Source organism: Pelophylax lessonae (genome assembly GCF_965119305.1).
Source record: "Pelophylax lessonae genome assembly, chromosome: 6".
NCBI classification, from domain to species: Eukaryota; Metazoa; Chordata; class Amphibia; order Anura; family Ranidae; genus Pelophylax; species Pelophylax lessonae.
Genome location: NC_138773.1, coordinates 327,772,808 through 327,793,422, shown reverse-complemented (window position 1 = coordinate 327,793,422; position 20,615 = coordinate 327,772,808). Strand labels below are relative to the sequence as shown.

General features: G+C 49.7%; 1 protein-coding gene across 1 annotated transcript in view; it reads left to right on the top strand.

Moving 5' to 3' along the window:
- ITGB5 (integrin subunit beta 5) overlaps positions 1-20,615 on the top strand; it is a 105,110-nt gene that overhangs the window by 3,309 nt on the left and 81,186 nt on the right. Inside the window, exons 2-4 of the mRNA XM_082260898.1 lie at positions 2,782-2,873; positions 11,377-11,584; positions 12,790-13,039. Of these exons, the coding sequence (XP_082117024.1) occupies positions 2,782-2,873; positions 11,377-11,584; positions 12,790-13,039 (550 nt within the window). The remainder of the gene's footprint in view (positions 1-2,781; positions 2,874-11,376; positions 11,585-12,789; positions 13,040-20,615) is intronic.

Sequence of the window (20,615 nt, the reverse complement as noted above, 5' to 3'; positions counted from 1 at the left end):
GTCCGTGACCGCGCGGGAGCGCGCCTCCGGGGGCGCGCGCTTGCTCCCTAGACCCTCACAAGCAAGCAACGTAGCCCTACGTTAGTTTGCCTGTGAGGGGCTGACCGCCGACGTAGATAGTCGTGCGGCGGTCGGCAAGTGGTTAAAGAAGTCGTTTGCAAGTCCCGCTGTAGGGGGGCGGCCTCAGAATCGGGCGACTTTGAGCCCCCGGTTCACATTTGTGCGATCACAGAGATCTCATGTGATTCGGAGTGCACTGCTCCTAAAATGACATGCAATCTCTGTGCGGTGCATACACTTTGTACGGCTGAATTCGCACCACAATCGCACTTAACACGCACAGGACCCTTTTTTTTTATCCGCAGCAGAATCGGATGGCATGGTGGTTCACAATAGTGCGATCCGATTCTGTGCGAACTTGCAGATCGCACTGCGATATGTGACCGCGACTGGGGGTGTCGTTAACTTTTAATTGACACCCCCTGCGTATCGCAGATGGCAGTGTGAACTGGCAGGGGTGCGGATGCGATGCGGGAACACGCTGTATATTATCAGCTTTCCCGCATCGCAGAAATGTGAACCGGCACTAAAGACCTTAAAATGCTTTTCAGAGTACAGTGACAGTATAAATCACGCCTACAATGTATTTTAATCGGGTTTTTCTATTTCGCGGGTTTTCACTTTATCGCGGGTGGGTCCGGAAACGTAACCCCCGCCATGGAGGGGGGTTTACTGTATACTAAATAATCCTCTATACAAAATCTGCAGCGCTCATAAAGACAATAAAGTGCATAAAATCCCAATGACTGGATATAGAATATAATTACATTTATCAATTATATCCCATCATTGGGATATTATAAAGTATAATTGATATTCCCATGGCACACCGTCCTGGATATCGGCACACACCTGATGAAGGGGGGGGAGGGGGGGGTCCTGCGTGGCTCTGGAACGTTCCACTGTTTTGTATGAAGATCGGTGGTGTGCTGCCATTGAATATCTCTATACCTGTAATTGGGATTTTATTGTCTTTATGAGCGCTGCGATTTTTGTATATATCTTCCCTATTGTACTAGGATAGGGAATAATTCTCCCCCCCCCCCCCCCCCATAGCTATGACAGCGCCTTCTCCCTGACAATCTCAGATTTTTTTTTTTTTTTTTTTTTTTTGGGGGGGGGGGGGGGGCAGAGCTGTTGGAGAATCCTGTGGGGTAGGGGGGAGAGGGGACACCAGTATCATAGGACAGTGTTTGAGGGGAGCCATTGGACAGTGTTTGGGGGTCAGAGATTTTGGACAGTCCTGTGGGGGGAGGGGGGGCTAACAATATTATAGGACAATGTTTAGGGGGAGCCATTGGACAACCTTGGTGGGTAAGGGGGGGGGGCAGTGATATCACACAGTCCTGGGGGGAACAGAGCCATTGGACAGTGTTTGGGGGCAGAGCTTTTGCACAGTCCTGTGGGGGGGGGGGGTATAACAGTATTATAGGAAAATGTTTGGGGGGAGCCATTGGACAGTGTTGGTAGGTAAGGGGGAGCAGTGATGTCACACAGTCTTCAGTGTTGATGGGGGGGGGGGGTGCACAGCTATTGGTCAGTCCTGCAGGGGGGGTGACAGTATCATAGGACCATGTTTGGGAGGAGCCATTGGACAGCATCCATGGGTAACGGGGAGGGGGTGGGGGTGTTGGGGGCACTGATATCACACAGCCATTAGTGTTTGGAGGCCAGTGCCCTGGGGCAGTATGGGGGGAAACAGTCCAATGGCACTGGGGAAGGTGGGTGGGGGGGATCAGACAGTACTGAGTGGGGGGTGGCAGTGCCATCAAACAGTTATGGGGTAGAAACAGGAGGGCAGTGCCATCACACAGTCCTGGGGGGGGGGTAGGGGGAGCAGTGCCATCACACAGTCCTGGGGGGGTAGGGGCAGCAGTGCCATCAAATAGTCCTGGGGGGGGTGGTGGAGGGCAGTGCCATCACACAGTCCTGGGGGGGTGGTGGAGGGCAGTGCCATCACACAGTCCCTGGGGGGGGGGGGGTGGAGGGCAGTGCCATCACACAGTCCTGGGGGTGTAGGGGGAGCAGTGCCATCAAATAGTCGTGGGGGGGGTTGGAGGGCAGTGCCATCACACAGTCCTGGAGGGTAGGGGGAGCAGTGCCATCAAATAGTCCTGGGGGGGTGGAGGGCAGTGCCATCACACAGTCCTGGGGGGGGGGTAGGGGGGGGTAGGGGGAGCAGTGTCATCACACAGTCCTGGGGGGGTAGGGGAGCAGCGCCATCAAATAGTCCTGGGGGGGGTGGAGGGCAGTGCCATCACACAGTCCTGGGGGGGGGGGGTAGGGGGAGCAGTGCCATCACACAGTCCTGGGGGGGTAGGAGGAGCAGTGCCATCAAATAGTCCTGGGGGGGGGTGGTGTAGGGCAGTGCCATCACACAGTCCTGGGGGGGTAGGGGGAGCAGCGCCATCAAATAGTCCTGGGGGGGTGGAGGGCAGTGCCATCACACAGTCCTGGGGGGGGTGGAGGGCAGTGCCATCAAATAATCCTGGGGGGGGGGCAGTGCCATCAAATAGCCCTGGAGGGGGCAGAGCCACTGCCCAGTGTTAGAGGGGCAGTGCCCTCTGTGTTGGGGGGGGGGGCAGTACTATTGGACAGTGCTGAGGGAGGGGATTTGGGCAGTTTAGTCAGTAGGTAACCCTATCAGTACACACAGACCCCCCAGGAGGGTGTCCAGCACTCCTCGCCCAATCTGATTGCCCCCCTTTCTCTCTCTCTCAGGTGCCAATGTGTGCTCCGGCCGTACCATCAGCGTCACATCATGCCAGGACTGCCTCCTCCTCCACCCCTCCTGTGCCTGGTGCTCCCAGGAGGTAAGTCCCCCAACCTTCTCTCTACTCTCTGCTGGGGCCCCGGGGCCCAGAGATCTGATTGGTCCTATGTCGGCCCATCCCACTGATCTGTGTATCTCCAACATAAAGCAAACGCAGCGCTCAGTTTACTCAACAAACAAGGAAAGTCAGGACCCCCCCGGGATAGGATTGTACAGAGAGGTGCTGGGGGGGGGGGAGGGGGTCTCCGCACTGTCATTCAATCACAGGACAGGTCTGGGCTCCCAAATCTGCAGCAGACTAGTAATACTCCACCTCCGCCTTCCTTAATGTGAAATTATCTCATTCTACGGGAAAGTACACAGTAAGTGTGAAAAGGTTGGAGAGGAAAGAGCTAAATGATGCCGGGCGTCCTCCAGCCAGGAAATGAGGAGGGCTCCGTCTCACTGGCTGCAGCTTCTGATGCACATTATGAGAAGCTCGCAGTGTGCAGTGAAATCAGAGGAAGACTTGTCAGTCCAGGAGAGGAGCCGCTACAACTGTGCAAGACTGAAGGGGGGGGTCGGAGTTCTCCTTTATTGTCATTATTCTGATGTCGGGGGCTGTGATTGGTCGGAATGTGTTGCGCTGTGTCTGGAGATGGAGCGGAATTCCCGTCGGGGGGATCGGGGATCTCTGTTTACATTTTATGGAGAATCTGTTTTCCATTATATGAGCGGCACAGCTGAGCGCTCTCCTGCCGGCTGGAGTCCTGTGAGCGATGGAAGCCGGGCTTCCTTCCAGATGTTCTCTTCACACATTTCATAAGTGACCCTTCCCCCGATCCTCTCCTCTTCTGTACTCGCTACAATGTGCCCTTTATATGGATCTTCTGTATGTGGAAGGATACGTGTGTGTGTCCTGTGTGTGTGTGCGCCGCCCTGTGTATGTGTGTGTGTGAGTTTTTGTGAGTTTCTCATGTGTGGGGCGGCCTTTGGAAATGAATGATCTGCCCTACATGTGACCCGCGCTCCATTGCACCTGTATAGTGTCAACGGATCCTTAGACTCCGCCCCCTGTGCTGCATTTTCTCTGTAAGAAAAAAAAGTTACATTTGTATCTCTTCATCCTCCGTGGAGGAAATGTCTGACTGAGGAAATACAAGGAATCTGCAATTCAGGTGGGAATAAAATCGATCCCTGGCTCTGTCTCTGACCCTGGCTCTGTCTCTGACCCTGGCTCTGTCTCTGACCCTGGCTCTGTCTCTGACCCTGACCCTGGCTCTGTCTCTGACCCTGGCCCTGGCTCTGTCTCTGGCCCTAGCTCTGGCTCTGTCTCTGGCCCTGGCTCTGTCTTTGGCCCCTGGCTCTGTCTTTGGCCCCTGGCTCTGTCTTTGGCCCCTGGCTCTGTCTCTGGCCCTAGGTCTGTCTCTGGCCCTAGGTCTGTCTCTGGCCCTGGCTCTGTCTCTGGCCCTGTCTCTGTCTCTGGCCCTGGCTCTGTCTCTGGCCCTAGCTCTGTCTCTGGCCCTGGCTCTGGCTCTGTCTCTGGCCCTGGCTCTGTCCCTGGCCCTGGCTCTGTCCCTGGCCCTGTCCCTGGCCCTGGCTCTGTCTCTGGCCCTGTCTCTGGCCCTGTCTCTGGCCCTGTCTCTGGCCCTAGCCCTGTCTCTGGCCCTGGCTCTGTCTCTGGCCCAGGCTCTGTCTCTGGCCCAGGCTCTGTCTCTGGCCCAGGCTCTGTCTCTGGCCCAGGCTCTGTCTCTGGCCCAGGCTCTGTCTCTGGCCCCGGCTCTGTCTCTGGCCCCTGGCTCTGTCTCTGGCCCTAGCCCTGTCTCTGGCCCTAGCTCTGTCTCTGGGCCCTAGCTCTGTCTCTGGGCCCTAGCTCTGTCTCTGGGCCCTAGCTCTGTCTCTGGGCCCTAGCTCTGTCTCTGGGCCCTAGCTCTGTCTCTGGGCCCTAGCTCTGTCTCTGGGCCCTAGCTCTGTCTCTGGCCCCTGGCTCTGTCTCTGGCCCTGGCTCTGTCTCTGGCCCCTGGCTCTGTCTCTGGCCCCTGGCTCTGTCTCTGGCCCCTGGCTCTGTCTCTGGCCCCTGGCTCTGTCTCTGGCCCCTGGCTCTGTCTCTGGCCCCTGGCTCTGTCTCTGGCCCCTAGCACTGTCTCTGGCCCCTAGCACTGTCTCTGGCCCCTAGCACTGTCTCTGGCCCCTAGCACTGTCTCTGGCCCCTAGCACTGTCTCTGGCCCCTGGCTCTGTCTCTGGCCCCTGGCTCTGTCTCTGACATGCAGCTTTGGACACATAATGGTTCCTGCGCTACTTTGATGTGACTGCATACTCTCTGGCACTCAAGTACAATCAAAGTCGCAATACATGAACAGAACCGTCATATTTTCCTATTAGTGGAAAAAAAAAAACGCATCAAAAAAGCATAACTTGCATTTTTGGTGCAGGTCTATTGAAGTCTATTACACGCAAAATGCAATCTGCTGCAGGGAAAGAAGTCCCTGACCCTTTCCAAAAAAGCATCGGTAATGACTAAAGAGCGGGGGCCAAGCGCCGACCTATGGCGTCCACCCAGGAAGGCGAGTTACTTCCATCAAAGAAACATTTCACTCAGAAGAATGAACTGAAATCCGGTCGTTATGGTTACTGCACAATACACATTGCCCTAAGAATTTCTAATTCTCCCCGGGATCTCAAGATAAGTTCCTGCTGTTTAAGGGAAGCCATGACTGGCGAAGCGCTGACCAAACGCACCGATGTGAACAAGATCCATAGGAAACTGTGTAAGATGGACTGCTGTGCGTTTTTGGAAATGAATAGGTGTGACCCAGGGGTTAAAGGGATCCTCGACTATAGAGAAACGCTGGATTATAGCGTCCGCTCAGGAACGGGGGTTACATTGATAGATCATTTAATAAATTATATAATTTAAATATGTAAATTATATAATATAATTCTCCCAGAAGCCTCGAGATTTTGCTTTCATTCAAAGTAAGCTGTGACTGAAGAAAAGTGGAGAAATGCCTGACTATCCACCCAAAAATGTGGGTCACTTTAATAAAGTGGGGGACACAGCAAACATGTGGAAGAAGGAGCTCTGCTCAGAGGAGACCAAAATTCAACTTTTTGCCCTAAAAGCAAAACGCTCTGTGTGGGGGAAAACTAACACTGCACATCACCCTGATCACACCATGTTACCCACTGTGAAACATGGTGGTGGCAGCATCATGTTGTGGGGATCTTTTCTTCAGCAGGGACAGGGAAGCTGGTCAGAGTTGATGGGAAGATGGATGGAGCCAAATACAGGGAAATCTTAGAAGAAAAGACTTGAGACTGGGACGGAGGTTCCCCTTCCAGCAGGACAACGACCGGAAACATCCAGCCAGAGCTACAATGGAATGGTTTACATCAAAGCGTATTCATGTGTTAGAATGGTCCAGTCACAGCCCAGACCTAAATCACATTGAGAATCTGTGGCAAGACTTGAAAATTGCTGCTCACAGACGCTCTCCATCCAATCTGACAGAGATGAGATATTCTGCAGAGAAGAATGGGCAGAAATGTCCTCTCTAGATGTGCAAAGCTGGTAGAGACATCCCCAAAAAGACTTGCAGCTGTAATTGCAGGGAAAGGCGGTTCTACAAAGTATTGACTCCGGGGGGGTGAATACAAATGCAGTCACACTTTTCACAGATTTATTTGTATCATTTATCATTTTCCTTCCACTTCACAATTATGGCCACTTTGTGTCGGTCTATCACATAAAATCCCAATAAAATACATTTACGTTTTTGGTTGTAACATGAGAAAGTGTGGGAAATTTCAAGGGGTGTGAATACTTTAAGGCACTGTGTACAGTATATATGTGTGTGTGTATATATAATGTATATCAGGATGTCGGTGTCTTCCTGAACTCCATTTCCCGGTGCGGAGTGCCTGCAGGCAGAACATTGCTGAGCCGTATTTCCTTCTATAGTGAGAGGGCTGAGGTCACCTCTACACCCCACAGATGTCATCCCCGCCAGCGCCCCTCTGCCCTGCAAAATGTTATCCTGCTGAGCCAGAATATCTGTGTCTGGTAGGTGTGTTCTCCCTGAACTCTGTGTCTGGTAGTTGTGTTCTCCCTGAACTCTGTGTGTGGTAGGTGTGTTCTCCCTGAACTCTGTGTCTGGTAGGTGTGTTCTCCCTGAACTCTGTGTCTGGTAGGTGTGTTCTCCCTGAACTCTGTGTCTGGTAGGTGTGTTCTCCCTGAACTCTGTGTGCGGTGTCTGGTAGTTGTGTTCTCCCTGAACTCTGTGTGCGGTGTCTGGTAGGTGTGTTCTCCCTGAACTCTGTGTGTGGTAGGTGTGTTCTCCCTGAACTCTGTGTCTGGTAGGTGTGTTCTCCCTGAACTCTGTGTCTGGTAGGTGTGTTCTCCCTGAACTCTGTGTCTGGTAGTTGTGTTCTCCCAAAACTCTGTGTGCTCGCAGTGTGCGGTGGGAATGCGGCAGAAGTTGCGATGTTTGCAGTGTTCACCCCACAGATGTGACTTGTGGTTGATGTCGGAGGCTCTGGTTGCGGTCGCGGTGCACACATGTTCCCCCGGTTTCCATGGTGATGTCAGTAGCAGGAAACGTTCTCCGCCGTCTCTCATTATGGGATGTGCGGTTGGTGGAAATGCAGGAATTTTCTTGTTGCTTTGGATACAATGTACCCCGGAAATCTCTGTGTATATCCTTAGACATCGATCGGAATGTCTCTATAGATGTCCCATGTGCTGAGCGATCTCCCCGATAAACATCGGACTTCAGATGACAGGAATGGAATGTGTTGTGTTGGGGTGAAGGTCGGCGTATTCAGGATGAGATTGGTCGGTGATTGGTCTTGGTTTGCTGTGCTCCGGTCTCCCCGATAAATCCCATCTGCAGACCCCAGGCTGCCATTCACATAGCAATCGTCTCATTGGGTGGAGTGTTTGTCCGATCGTCTATGATCTCGGCTGCAATTAGATGTGCCGGCAGTAGTGAAGAGGGATCCATCCTGGAGATCCGGTCTATTTTAGGAACTTCATCTTCTATCTGCAGCTATGTGGACTTTATAAAGGAATCCGGTCTCCTCCAAGACCCCCAGGGTTCAGTGGAGGAGACCCCCAGGGTTCAGTGGAGGAGACCTGCAGGGTTCATCAGAGGGGGCCTCCAGTATCCAGCGGAGGAGACCCCCAGGGTTCAGCGGAGGAGACCCCCAGGGTTCAGCGAGGAGGACCCCTAGGGTTCAGCGGAGGAGACCCCCAGTATCCAGCAGAGGAGAACTGCAGGGTTCATCAGAGGGGACCTCCAGTATCCAGCGGAAGGGAACTGCAGGATTCACTGGAGGGGACCTGCAGGGTTCACTGGAGGGGACCTGCAGGATTAATCGGAGGGGACCTGCTGGATTCACTGGAGGGGACCTGCAGGATTCACTGGAAGGGACCTGCAGGATTCACTGGAGGGGACCTGCAGGATTCACTGGAGGGGACCTGCAGGATTCACTGGAGGGGACCTGCAGGATTCACTGGAGGGGACCTGCTGGATTCACTGGAGGGGACCTGCAGGATTCACTGGAGGGGTCCTCCAGTATCCAGCGGAGGAAACTTGCAGGGTTCATCAGAGGGGACCTCCAGTTCCAGCGGAGGAGACCTCCATTGGAAAATAACATTGATGTGTCAATGAAAGGAAGGAGATGTGACAATGACACTTCACCTCCAAAACTGGAGACCACATGTTGGCCTTGTACTGATCACCCTTCCCCCGCCCCTCCCCCAGCTGGGTATAGGAAGGGAGCCACACAACAGGCAAAGCTTGGACCTTCTTTATTATAAAGGAAATGTGAGCCCAGCCTGTGGTGTCATTGCCAATGCCGCCCCCCCCCCCCCCAAAACTATGGATCACTGGAACTCCATAATCGTTTAGATCATCCATTATGAAAGGCATTGTATATAGGAAGAGAAAATGTCCTCTCATATTATATCTCATATAAGTTCTGGGGTATTGACCTTCCCCGATGCACTACAACCTTATATATTACCGTAATATCCAATGATCCCGCCATGGAGGTCCTTGTTCAGTCACTTCCTGTTACGGTGACAACGCTCGGTCCCTGTCTTCCAGTTACACCCCCTGTGTTGTCCCATGGGTTTCTGATGACATTACGCGGGTAAGGACCCCTATTGTCACAATCAGGAAACCCGCCCTGAGAAATGCCACACAGCCATCATTGGAGTGCAGGTAGAAAGGAAGTGGCTGCAAAGAGGCTGCAGGAGAGCAGCAGCAGTGAGATGGAACAGAAGGTGGAAACAAGGATTTAAAAAAAAAAAAAAAAAATTTAAAGTGACAGTTACGTATGATACATGGCGCACAGAACACAAATCCTTGTTAGGGGTTTATATCTACTTTAAAGTGAATCTAAAGCCAAAAGCTTTTTATTGTTTCCAAGTTCAGGTTTAGATCCACTCTAAAAAGTCGCATTGGGTTAACCTGTTGCCACCGGCGTAACGCATATGTGCGCCGGCAAAGAGGGTCGGCTTTAACGCCTACACACCGCACACATGCGTCTATTGGAGGCGGAGCTTCCTGCGCTTAGAGTGCGTACGCTGCGAGCTCCCAGCACTGTGACCCCTCTCAGTCCTCACTAATGGTTGGGAGCTGGCGGGACCGATTCCTGATCATGTGACTGCTGTGGCAGCCAATCGTAATGACCACATGATTGGCTGATCCTTCCTGCCCCCAGGCGTACAGACCCTGTTAAAGGGACTCTGGCGCTGGGTGGGAAGGGGTTAAAGTTGGGCTGCAATGTTTATTTTTATTTCTTGTATTTATTTATTAGAAAATCCGATACAAAATAATCTCCAACATTTCCCCTCAATGTTTACATTCCAATAACCTGATAAATATAAACATTTCCTTCTATTTATAGTCTGTATATATATATATATACACCTATATAGTCTGCGTTCTTCTATCTCCCCCCCATGGGATCAGCAGTTCTCTGTGCTCCGTCCTTCGCTTTCCCTGTGTTGGATTGATTGGCGGTGAATGATCTCACACAGATTTATTTTGGAAGTAGCGAGTCACCGATCCACCGCTCCTCTTCCTGCCTTTCCTCTGGCTGGTGTTGTGGTGGCTTCGCAATGACCTCGTCCTTCATACAGAAGAAGATTCTGCACTGGGACGCTTTACAACAAATTCCATGCTGCACCTAGAGAGCCTGCGCATTGATAAAGAGAGCCTGCACCTAGAGAGCCTGCGCATAGAGAGAGGGAGCCTGTGCATAGAGGGAGCCTGCTCATAGAGCGAGGGAGCCTGCATCTAGAGAGCCTGCGCATTGATAAAGAGAGCCTGCACCTAGAGAGCCTGCGCATAGAGAGAGGGAGCCTGGGCATAGAGAGAGGGAGCCTGCATCTAGAGAGCCTGCGCATTGATAAAGAGAGCCTGCGCATAGAAGGAGCCTGGGCATAGAGAGAGCCTACTTATATATAGAGAGAGAGAGAGCCTGCGCATTGATAAAGAGAGCCTGCACCTAGAGAGCCTGCGCATAGAGAGAGGGAGCCTGCAGATAAAGAGCTTGCGCATAGATAAAGGGAGCCTGCCCATAGAGAGAGAGAGAGAGAGCTTGCATATAGCGAGAGAGCCTGCGCATAGAGGGAGGCAGGATGTAGAGAGGGAGACGGCACATAGAGAGAGCCTGTGCATAGAGGGAGCCTGCGCATAGAGAGTGAGCGCCTGCACCTTAAGAGAGCCTGCGCAGAGGGGGAGCCTGCACATAGAGCGCCTGTAAATATAGAGCCTGCACGTGGAGTATGCAGATAGTGAGAGTCTGCCTATAGAGAGCCTGCACATAGGCAATCTGTGTGTGTGTGTGTATGTATATGTATATATGTGTATGTATATGTGTATATATATATATATATATATATATATATATATATATATATATATATATAAGCCTTTCATATAGTCTGGAAGTCTATAGCCTGCCCTAGCGTCTGCACACATAGAGAGCCTGCATATAGAGTGTATATATATGTGTGTGTGTAGAGAGTCTGCCCATAGAGAGCCTTGTGAAGGGATTCACCTACAAGCCATAGGGACTATAGACCCCACCTATGAGGCTATGGGAAGATTTCATTGGCTGCTGTGATTAGTGGTGTATTTTAGTTTATTGAACCCCATAGTGAAGAATTGTACACATTTGTTGATATTTGAATTCATTTGTTTTACCTTCTGGATCAGTGCAGCTCATATAACCGTCACCTCCTCTGTTATGTGTAGTATTAAACCCCCGCTAACATGTATTACAATAAAATAAACATCCCCCAGTAAATGTTTTGTTATAATTCCTCCCCCGCACTCGCAGTTTACATCTTTCCATGCTGCTGGCTCCGGCTCTCTGTGCCGCTTCCCTGAACTTCTGGTCTGCACAGGAAGCAGTGGACAGTGCAGTGTATAATCCGTATAATAAGGATCCTTTGCTCTCTCAGCAGTAACAATGTAATATTTATGGAGATGATGCTGCCAATAGAAGTGTAATAATCCAATGTGAATTTTTCTCCCCCTCCCGGTAGACATTTGGCGTCTCGCAGTCGGTGGTGTCGCGCTGTGACCTGATGGAGAATCTCCTCGGGAAGGGGTGCGGGGCGGAATATATCGAGGGTCCCCACAGCAGAGTCCGTGTGACCAAGAAGCTCCCCCTCAGCAGCAAAGGCTCCGGATCATCCCAGTCCGACATCATCCAGGTCACCCCGCAGAGCCTCTCCATGTCCCTGCGACCAGGTGAGTGACCCTTCGCACCGACCTACAGTGATTGGACCGACCCTCCGCACCGACCTACAGTGATTGGACCGACACTCCACACCGACCTACAGTGATTGGACCGACACTCCACACCGACCTACAGTGATTGGACCGACACTCCACACCGACCTACAGTGATTGGACCGACACTCCGCACCGACCTACAGTGATTGGACCGACACTCCACACCGACCTACAGTGATTGGACCGACACTCCGCACCGACCTACAGTGATTGGACCGACACTCCGCACCGACCTACAGTGATTGGACCGACACTCCATACCGACCTACAGTGATTGGACCGACACTCCACACAACATAGAATATCTGAGAAATTATCCTTATCCAATAGATAACCCCGTGACCTCTGACCCATTACCTGCCTGACCAACGATATGTCATTAATAAAAGTGCTCCACCTACAATAATATCCTGATCAGAGATGTTGAGGTTGTAGTTACTGTATTCTCCATAATATAAATTCAGCAAAGATGATGGGAACCCCTCATATTGGGCACAGCAGGTGTACAGACCCGGGAACTCAGCACAGGGATGGTGGGAACCCCTCATAATGGGCACAGCAGGTGTACAGACCCGGGAACTCAGCACAGGGATGGTGGGAACCCCTCATAATGGGCACAGCGGGGGTACAGACCCGGGAACTCAGCACAGGGATGATGGGAACCCCTCATAATGGGCACAGTGGGGGTACAGACCCGGGAACTCAGCACAGGGATGGTGGGAACCCCTCATAATGGGCACAGCAGGTGTACAGACCCAGGAATTCAGCACAGGGGTGGTGGGAACCCCTCATAATGGGCACAGTGGGTGTACAGACCCGGGAACTCAGCACAGGGATGGTGGGGAACCCCTCATAATGGGCACAGCAGGTGTACAGACCCAGGAACTCAGCACAGGGATGGTGGGGAACCCCTCATTATGGGCACATGGAGTGACCCTTTAATGCTTTCCTGGACTAAGCAAAATAAGTCTTCCCTTATGTCCTCCACCACCCCAGTTACAAAGCTGGCTGTGTGAGGTTGGGTAGTCCAGAGCCAGGTGGTCACTGCAGGAAAGCACACAATACTAATAAATCTCATCACCCAATGAAGTGATTTTTTATTTTGGATTTAATTTTTTGGCCTCCTGAGGTTCACGGCTCCACTCTCCTCCTCCTCCCAGGTGCGGCGGCCTCCTTTAAGGTACAGGTGAGACAGGTGGAGGATTACCCGGTGGATCTCTACTACCTGATGGATTTATCTTTGTCCATGAAAGACGATCTGGAGAATATCCGGAATCTGGGGACGCGTCTGGCCGAGGAGATGGCCAAACTCACCAGCAACTTCCGGCTGGGATTCGGGACTTTCGTAGACAAAAACGTCTCCCCGTTCTCCTATACGGCCCCCAAATATCAGAACAACCCCTGCACCGGGTGAGTGTCAATGACAGAAGGGGGGGCTGAACTCTGGGAGGAAATTCAATACCCTCATTTGATTGGGGCGGGGGGGGGGGGGGGACTAGGGATGTTGCCAGTCTTTATACCTAAAATGATACAATGTTAAATCCAATAATTCAATAATCGGTCCATCAATTAATAATGTAAGGGTTCAGGTCTGGTTCCGTTTCTGGGTGTGTATGAACTTCTTTGATCAATCGGATAATCAGAACACCAACACTAATCGGTTATGGTTGGATTATGATTGCAATTTATTGAAAGTCAAACAGACAATTTATACTTATCTTATCTCCAGAGCATCTTACATACGTCAAGAAAAATAACACATCTATAACATATCTGACCAGAATCAACATTATTCCGAGAAGCTAGGACTAGACATAGGCTAATTATAATCGCAAGCTAAAGCAGGTGTGAAAGTAAGCTTTGCATATCTACAGTAATTCATGTTTCAATTAAAAAGCAAAAGATAAAGTGCATTGCGAAAGTATTTGGCCCCCTTGAACTTTGCGACCTTTTGCCACATTTCAGGCTTCAAACATAAAGATATAAAACTGTAATTTTTTGTGAAGAATCAACAACAAGTGGGGACACAATCATGAAGTGGAACGAAATTTATTGGATATTTCAAACTTTAACAAATAAAAAACTGAAAATTGGGCGTGCAAAATTATTCAGCCCCTTTACTTTCAGTGCAGCAAACTCTCTCCAGAAGTTCAGTGAGGATCTCTGAATGATCCAATGTTGACCTAAATGACTAATGATGATAAATAGAATCCACCTGTGTGTAATCAAGTCTCTGTATAAATGCACCTGCACTGTGATAGTCTCAGAGGTCCGTTTAAAGCGCAGAGAGCATCATGAAGAACAAGGAACACACCAGGCAGGTCCGAGATACTGTTGTGGAGAAGTTTAAGGCCGAATTTGGATACAAAAAGATTTCCCAAGCTTTAAACATCCCAAGGAGCACTGTGCAAGCGATAATATTGAAATGGAAGGAGTATCAGACCACTGCAAATCTACGAAGACCTGGCCGTCCCTCTAAACTTTCAGCTCATACAAGGAGAAGACTGATCAGAGATGCAGCCAAGAGGCCAATGATCACTCTGGATGAACTGCAGAGATCTACAGCTGAGGTGGGAGACTCTGTCCATAGGACAACAATCAGTCGTATACTGCACAAATCTGCCCTTTATGGAAGAGTGGCAAGAAGAAAGCCATTTCTTAAAGATATCCATAAAAAGTGTCGTTTAAAGTTTGCCACAAGCCACCTGGGAGACACCAAACATGTGGAAGAAGGAGCTCTGCTCAGATGAAACCAAAATCAAACTTTTTGGCAACAATGTAAGACGTTATGTTTGGCGTAAAAGTAACACAGCTCATCACCCTGAACACACCATCCCCACTGTGAAACATGGTGGTGGCAGCATCATGGTTTGGGCCTGCTTTTCTTCAGCAGGGACAGGGAAGATGGTTAAAATTGATGGGAAGATGGATGGAGCCAAATACAGGACCATTCTGGAAGAAAACCTGATGGAGTCTGCAAAAGACCTGAGACTGGGACGGAGATTTGTCTTCCAACAAGACAATGATCCAAAACATAAAGCAAAATCTACAATGGAATGGTTCACAAATAAACATATCCAGGTGTTAGAATGGCCAAGTCAAAGTCCAGACCTGAATCCAATCGAGAATCTGTGGAAAGAACTGAAAACTGCTGTTCACAAACGCTCTCCATCCAACCTCACTGAGCTCGAGCTGTTTTGCAAGGAGGAATGGGCAAAAATTTCAGTCTCTCGATGTGCAAAACTGATAGAGACATACCCCAAGCGACTTACAGCTGTAATCGCAGCAACAGGTGGCGCTACAAAGTATTAACTTAAGGGGGCTGAATAATTTTGCACGCCCAATTTTTCAGTTTTTTATTTGTTAAAGTTTGAAATATCCAATAAATTTCGTTCCACTTCATGATTGTGTCCCACTTGTTGTTGATTCTTCACAAAAAATTACAGTTTTATATCTTTATGTTTGAAGCCTGAAATGTGGCAAAAGTTCGCAAAGTTCAAGGGGGCCGAATACTTTCGCAAGGCACTGTATACAGTTAGTTATGATCCAGGTTGGGATGAACAAATAATGATCTGAGGAGGAGCGCTCACTCTTCTGTTCAGAGATCAGGACATTATTGATTGATACACTCGGTGGTCGATGTAACAATGTATTGATCCTCGTTTGTCATCAGTGTGAGATATAGAAATATTGATCTTGGTTTGGAATGTATCCAGTTTATCTTGAAGGATATTTTGTAGCAGTTCACGGATCGGAGGATTATTGGCGGGAATTTTTGTCCACCTAATAATAAATACAAACTTGTCAGAAAAGTCAAAAGAGGAACCAGAAATAGGAAGTCGGTCCGTCTGAAAGCACAAAGTCAGCACCGAATGTGATGTGTCAGAGGGGGGAGGAGTCAGAGGGGGAGGAGTCCAGTGTGAACGCCGTTGAATGTGTCAGCAGGTTTTGGCTGCAAGAAACTTGTGAAAGATCCAATAAAATAATTTATAGGGCAATAAAACAATCTAATAAAAGATGAAATCCTCCTCCGGAATGATGCATGGCAGCTGTGTTCTCTCCGGGGATCTCGGCACGTGAGCGCTCCACCGTCACAAATCCCTACAGGGCAGCATGGGAGGGGGGCAGACTGAGCAATTGCTCAAGGCCCCTACCCTCCCCAGGGCCCCAGTTGGCAGCAGGTGCAGGGAGCTGGAATACTGGGTGTATGAACTCCCCCCAACCCCCCCCCCCCACCTAAATCTTTACCACCTCTTCCTGTCTGCCTAACAAATGGAATTTTACTTTCTCCATAAACTCCCCCTCCCCTTTTCTTACCTCTGCAGAGAGACCACTGCTTCCTTATTCAGAGAGCAAAGGGTCTTCCTCTGCAGCATGCTTGCAGGGCACTGTTTTTTTGTTTTGTTTTTATTTGCTCAGACTGTTGTACCTCTGCAGAGAGACCACTGCTTCCTTAGGCAGAAAGCAATGGCCTTTTACTGCAGAATGCTGGCAGGGGTTGTTTTTCTTCAAACTGTGTTGTGCCTCTGCAGAGAGACCACTGATTCCTTATTCAGAGAGCAAGGGTATTAGTATGCAGCATGCTGGCAGAGGACAGGCTTTTCTTTCCTAGACTGTGTTGTGCCTCTGCAGAGAGACCGCTGCTTCCTTTTCCAGAGAGCAAGGGTCTTCCTCTGGAAGAAAGCAGAAAGGAAGGAAGCGCCAGCTAAGTGTAGTATCCCAATGATGTTTTTAATAAAAAAAGGATTAAAAACACTCACAGGAAACATGAATTCTTATCGCTCCTCTGTAGGGATTTGTGTCCTCCTGAGTTTCCTGTGAGTGTTTTTTTTATCCTTTTTTATTAAAAACGTCATTGGGATACTACACTTAGCTGGCACTTCCTTCCTTTCTGCTTTCTTCCATTGATCCATACAGGGCTGAGGATAGCCGCCTGCAGGTGGTCCCGGGCCTTTCCTATTACCCCCCCCCAACCATTATGGACTGAGACTTTTTTTACCCGGACCATTGGTTGTTTTTATATTTTTGCTGGCTGGTCCATATATACTTTGTAACTCTGTGCACCAGTGATTTCACTCTTCATCAAGGGTCTTCCTCTGCAGCATGCTGGCAGGAGACTGGCTTTTCTGCTCAGACTGTGTTGCACCTCTGCAGAGAGACCACTGCTTCCTTTTCCAAAGAGCAAGGGTCTTCCACTGCAGCATGCTGGCAGGGAACAGGCTTTTTTGCTGAGACTGTTGTGCCTCTACAGGGAGACCACTGCTTCCTTATTCAGAGAGTCAGGGTCTTCTCTGCAGCATGCTGACAGGGGACAGTTTTTTTTTTGTTTTTTGCTCAGACTATGTTGTACCTTTGCAGAGAGACAACTAATTCCTTTTCCAGAGAGCAAGGGTCTTCCTCTGCAGCATGCTGGCAGGGGACAGGCTTTTCTGCTCAGACTGTGTTATAGCTCTGCAGAGAGACCACTGCTTCTATATTCAGAGAGTCAGGGTCTTCTCTGCAGCATGCTTGCAGGGGATTGCTTTTTTTTGTTTTTTGCTCAGACTATGTCATACCTTTTGCAGAGAGACCACTGCTTCCTTAGCCAGAGAGCAATGGTCTTTCTCTGCAGTATGCTGACAGGTGACTGGCTTTTTTGCTCAGACTGTGTTGCACCTCTGCAGAGAGACCACTGCTTCCTTATTCAGAGGGCAAGGGTCTTTCTCTGCAGCATACTGGCTGCTTTTTCTGCTCAGGCTGTGGCTGCTTTGAACACTATTTTGTTTTGGCACACCTGGAATGTTCGGAGAATTTAGTCCAGTTGGGTGTTGAACCCTGGCAGTGTATAGGGGTGGCCTGGATTTGGGGGGGGGGGGTCTGTTGCTCCAGTCTCCAGCCTCCAGTCCGCTCCTCACTCTGCTGGTTCCGATGTTGGATGTTCCTTTGTCTCGGAAGGCTCTGTGTTTATTCTCTGCCTCTCCTTGGCTCGGGGCCACACAGCCCGGCACAGCGTGATCTGAAGGAGCCAATTTCAGCAGAATTATTCAGCGAGTCAACAAAGAGCCGAACATTTCTAGAATTCCCTGGAGCGCCCCGTCCTTCGGCCTCCATTGTCCTCTAGAGTTTCCACTGCCCTCGCATCCACCTTTCTGCGGGATGGCGTCCAATCCCTCCTCGCTGGCACTGCGCTCCGTACATCGCACACTACAGAGGTCACCCCGACACCCCGCAGACAGCGACAACCAATCCTCATCTACAGGGGAAGAGAAGGAAAGAGACTTGTGATCTTCATCTTCCAGTTCAGACCTGTTCAGTCATCGCAGGGTTCTCCTATTCTGGTCATGAATCTACCACATAATGTACAACCCCAATTCCAAAAAAGTTGGGGCGCTGTGTAAAATCTGCATAAAACAGAAGGCAATGATCTGCGAATCTCATAAACCTGAATTTTATCCATAATAGAAAACAAATATTTAAACTGAGAAAATGGACCATTGATGGGTCTTCTGAGTGGTCCTTGTCTCCGACCCCATTGGTGTGCTCAAAGAGACGACTACTTCTAAGGGGATTATATCTCAATGCTAGAACGTATTGCTTCAAATTTTTCTTAACAAATACCCCCCCCCCCCCCCCCAAGCTACTGGCTAAATAGGAGGGGGATGTGGGTCCGATTTCCGGGGAAGCCTGGGATGAGGCCCTTCGGGCGGTGCCGGCAGGGCTGCTGATAAGGCAGTACAGCCGGCCCTCCTGTACTGGGCCCAGGCCCCATCCGTTCAAAAGGGGGGCCCCCGCCACCGGCCGAGAAGGAGGGCCAGGTGTACTGCCTTATTGCCGGCTCTTGTGCCTCACCATGATCAGTATCTGCCCCCCCTGGGCCCTGCTGTTTTGGGCCCCCCATGTGCATTTTAGCAAAAATATAATTTGATACTTTTGGGGGGGGGGGGGCCTGTATGGGGCCCCGTGATTTCTAACCGCAGCACTGGGTGCCGGTCTGTTCTCTCAACTTTTCACAATGGCTGACACATTCTACTGAGGGTATACTATACTCCCCATAGACTACATGCTATGGGTTGGATCTCCACCACCGCTGTGCACTAGGTGCATGGGGGACCATGGGGATCTGATTTATCTACTGTTGAGATGCCCCAAGCTACACACTTACTGGAGGGGGGGGGGGTGCTGGACACTCTTAATGGTATATTTCAGACCTCTATCCCTTTGGATCCAAAACCATGCCTGCTTAACTTGCTAGACGATTATGACTCAGAAGAGAGTGCCAGAGAGGCAATGACTTGGTTCTTCTTTCTAGCTCGCAAATTGATTATGATACATTGTAATTCAGAGAACCCTCCTACTGTAAAGGAATGGGTTAACAATGTAGGCAATACGCTCAGACTGATCTATCAACATAGGGGTAACGCACACAAGTTTGAGAGGTTGTGGGGACCATGGCTGGATGGGCCATGGCTGGGCCATGTGGGGACCATGGCTGGATGGGCCATGGCTGGACCATGTGGAGACCATGGCTGGATGGACCATGACTGGACCATGTGGGGACCATGACCTGATGGGCCATGTCTGGACCATGTGGAGACCATGGCTTGATGGGCCATGGCTTGACCATGTGGGGACCATGGATGGATGGACCATGTGGGGACCATGGCTGGATGGACCATGGCTGAACCATGTGGGGACCATGGCTGGGCTAGCCCTGGTGGATCTGGTCATGGATAGACTACTAGGCGGGCTTGCTGGTTGAACTGGATACATGCCAGTCCTTTGTTGGAGGTGGAGATACCAAGGTTGGTGACATAGTTATTCTGGGAGGGGGAGAATGTTATATATCATATATATGTGTCTGGATGGTGTACCTAATACAGTTATGGCTTTTTCTATCTTATGTATTGCAATATTGCTATTCCCGTGGCATGTTATATTGGCTTGGGGTGTACATATTTTGTATATGCTTTCTGTTTTTTATTCTCAAAGTTTATTGTTTGGATTTAAAAAGAGAAAATGGACCATTTTTAACCACTTCTGGACCGGAAGGATTTGCCCCCTTAATGACCAGGCCATTTTTTTGCGATTCGGCACTGCAATTAACGGACAATTGCGCCATTGTGCGGCGCTGTACCGAAATAAAATTGATGTCCCTTTTTTCCCCACAAATAGAGCTTTCTTTTGGTGGGATTTGATCACCTCTGATTTTTTTTTTTTTTTTTGCACTCCAAACTGGCATCTCCAAGATGATCAGCTGCGGAGTTACCACATCTAGGGCAATCTGGGCTTTCTCTATAAAACCATTTATGTAGCGTATTCAGTGTGTGGTGAGCACGGTGAATAACAAACCAGTTGCGATAATCTTTGGGTTGGAGATGAAGGCACTATGGGTACTTGTTCTAATTGCCAAATTTCACAATCTTTGGCCGTGATATTAGTAGACCACCCTCTCCTTCCAGGGAGCTGCAGGTTACTTTTGGAACGATGATAAAGAAAAAAATACTCGCGTTAAAAGAATGTACGCTGTGAAAATAATAGCAAAGTGAACTTAATTAGTGGGAGTGCTGCTGCTACAACCCCTCAGGGTAAACCGCTTCTGATTGACGTCACTTCCAATGACGAAACGCGTCAAGTTGATACGCACGTGATAAAGAAAAAACACTCGCGCCAAAACAATGTATGCTGTAAAAAATAATCGCAAAGTGAACTTAATTAGTGGGATTGCAGCTGCTACAACCCCTTAGGGTAAACAGCTTACATGATGTCACTTCCGATGACGAAATGCGTCAAATTGATACGCACGTGATAAAGAAAAAAAATCCTCGCGCCAAAACAATATATGCTGTGAAAATAATAGCAAAGTGAACTTAATTAGTGGGACTGCTGCTGCTACAACCCCTCAGGCTAAACCGCTTCTGGTTGACGTCGCTTCCAATGATGAAACGCGTCAAGTTGATACGCACGTGATAAAGAAAAATAATCGCAAAGTGAACTTAATTAGTGGGAT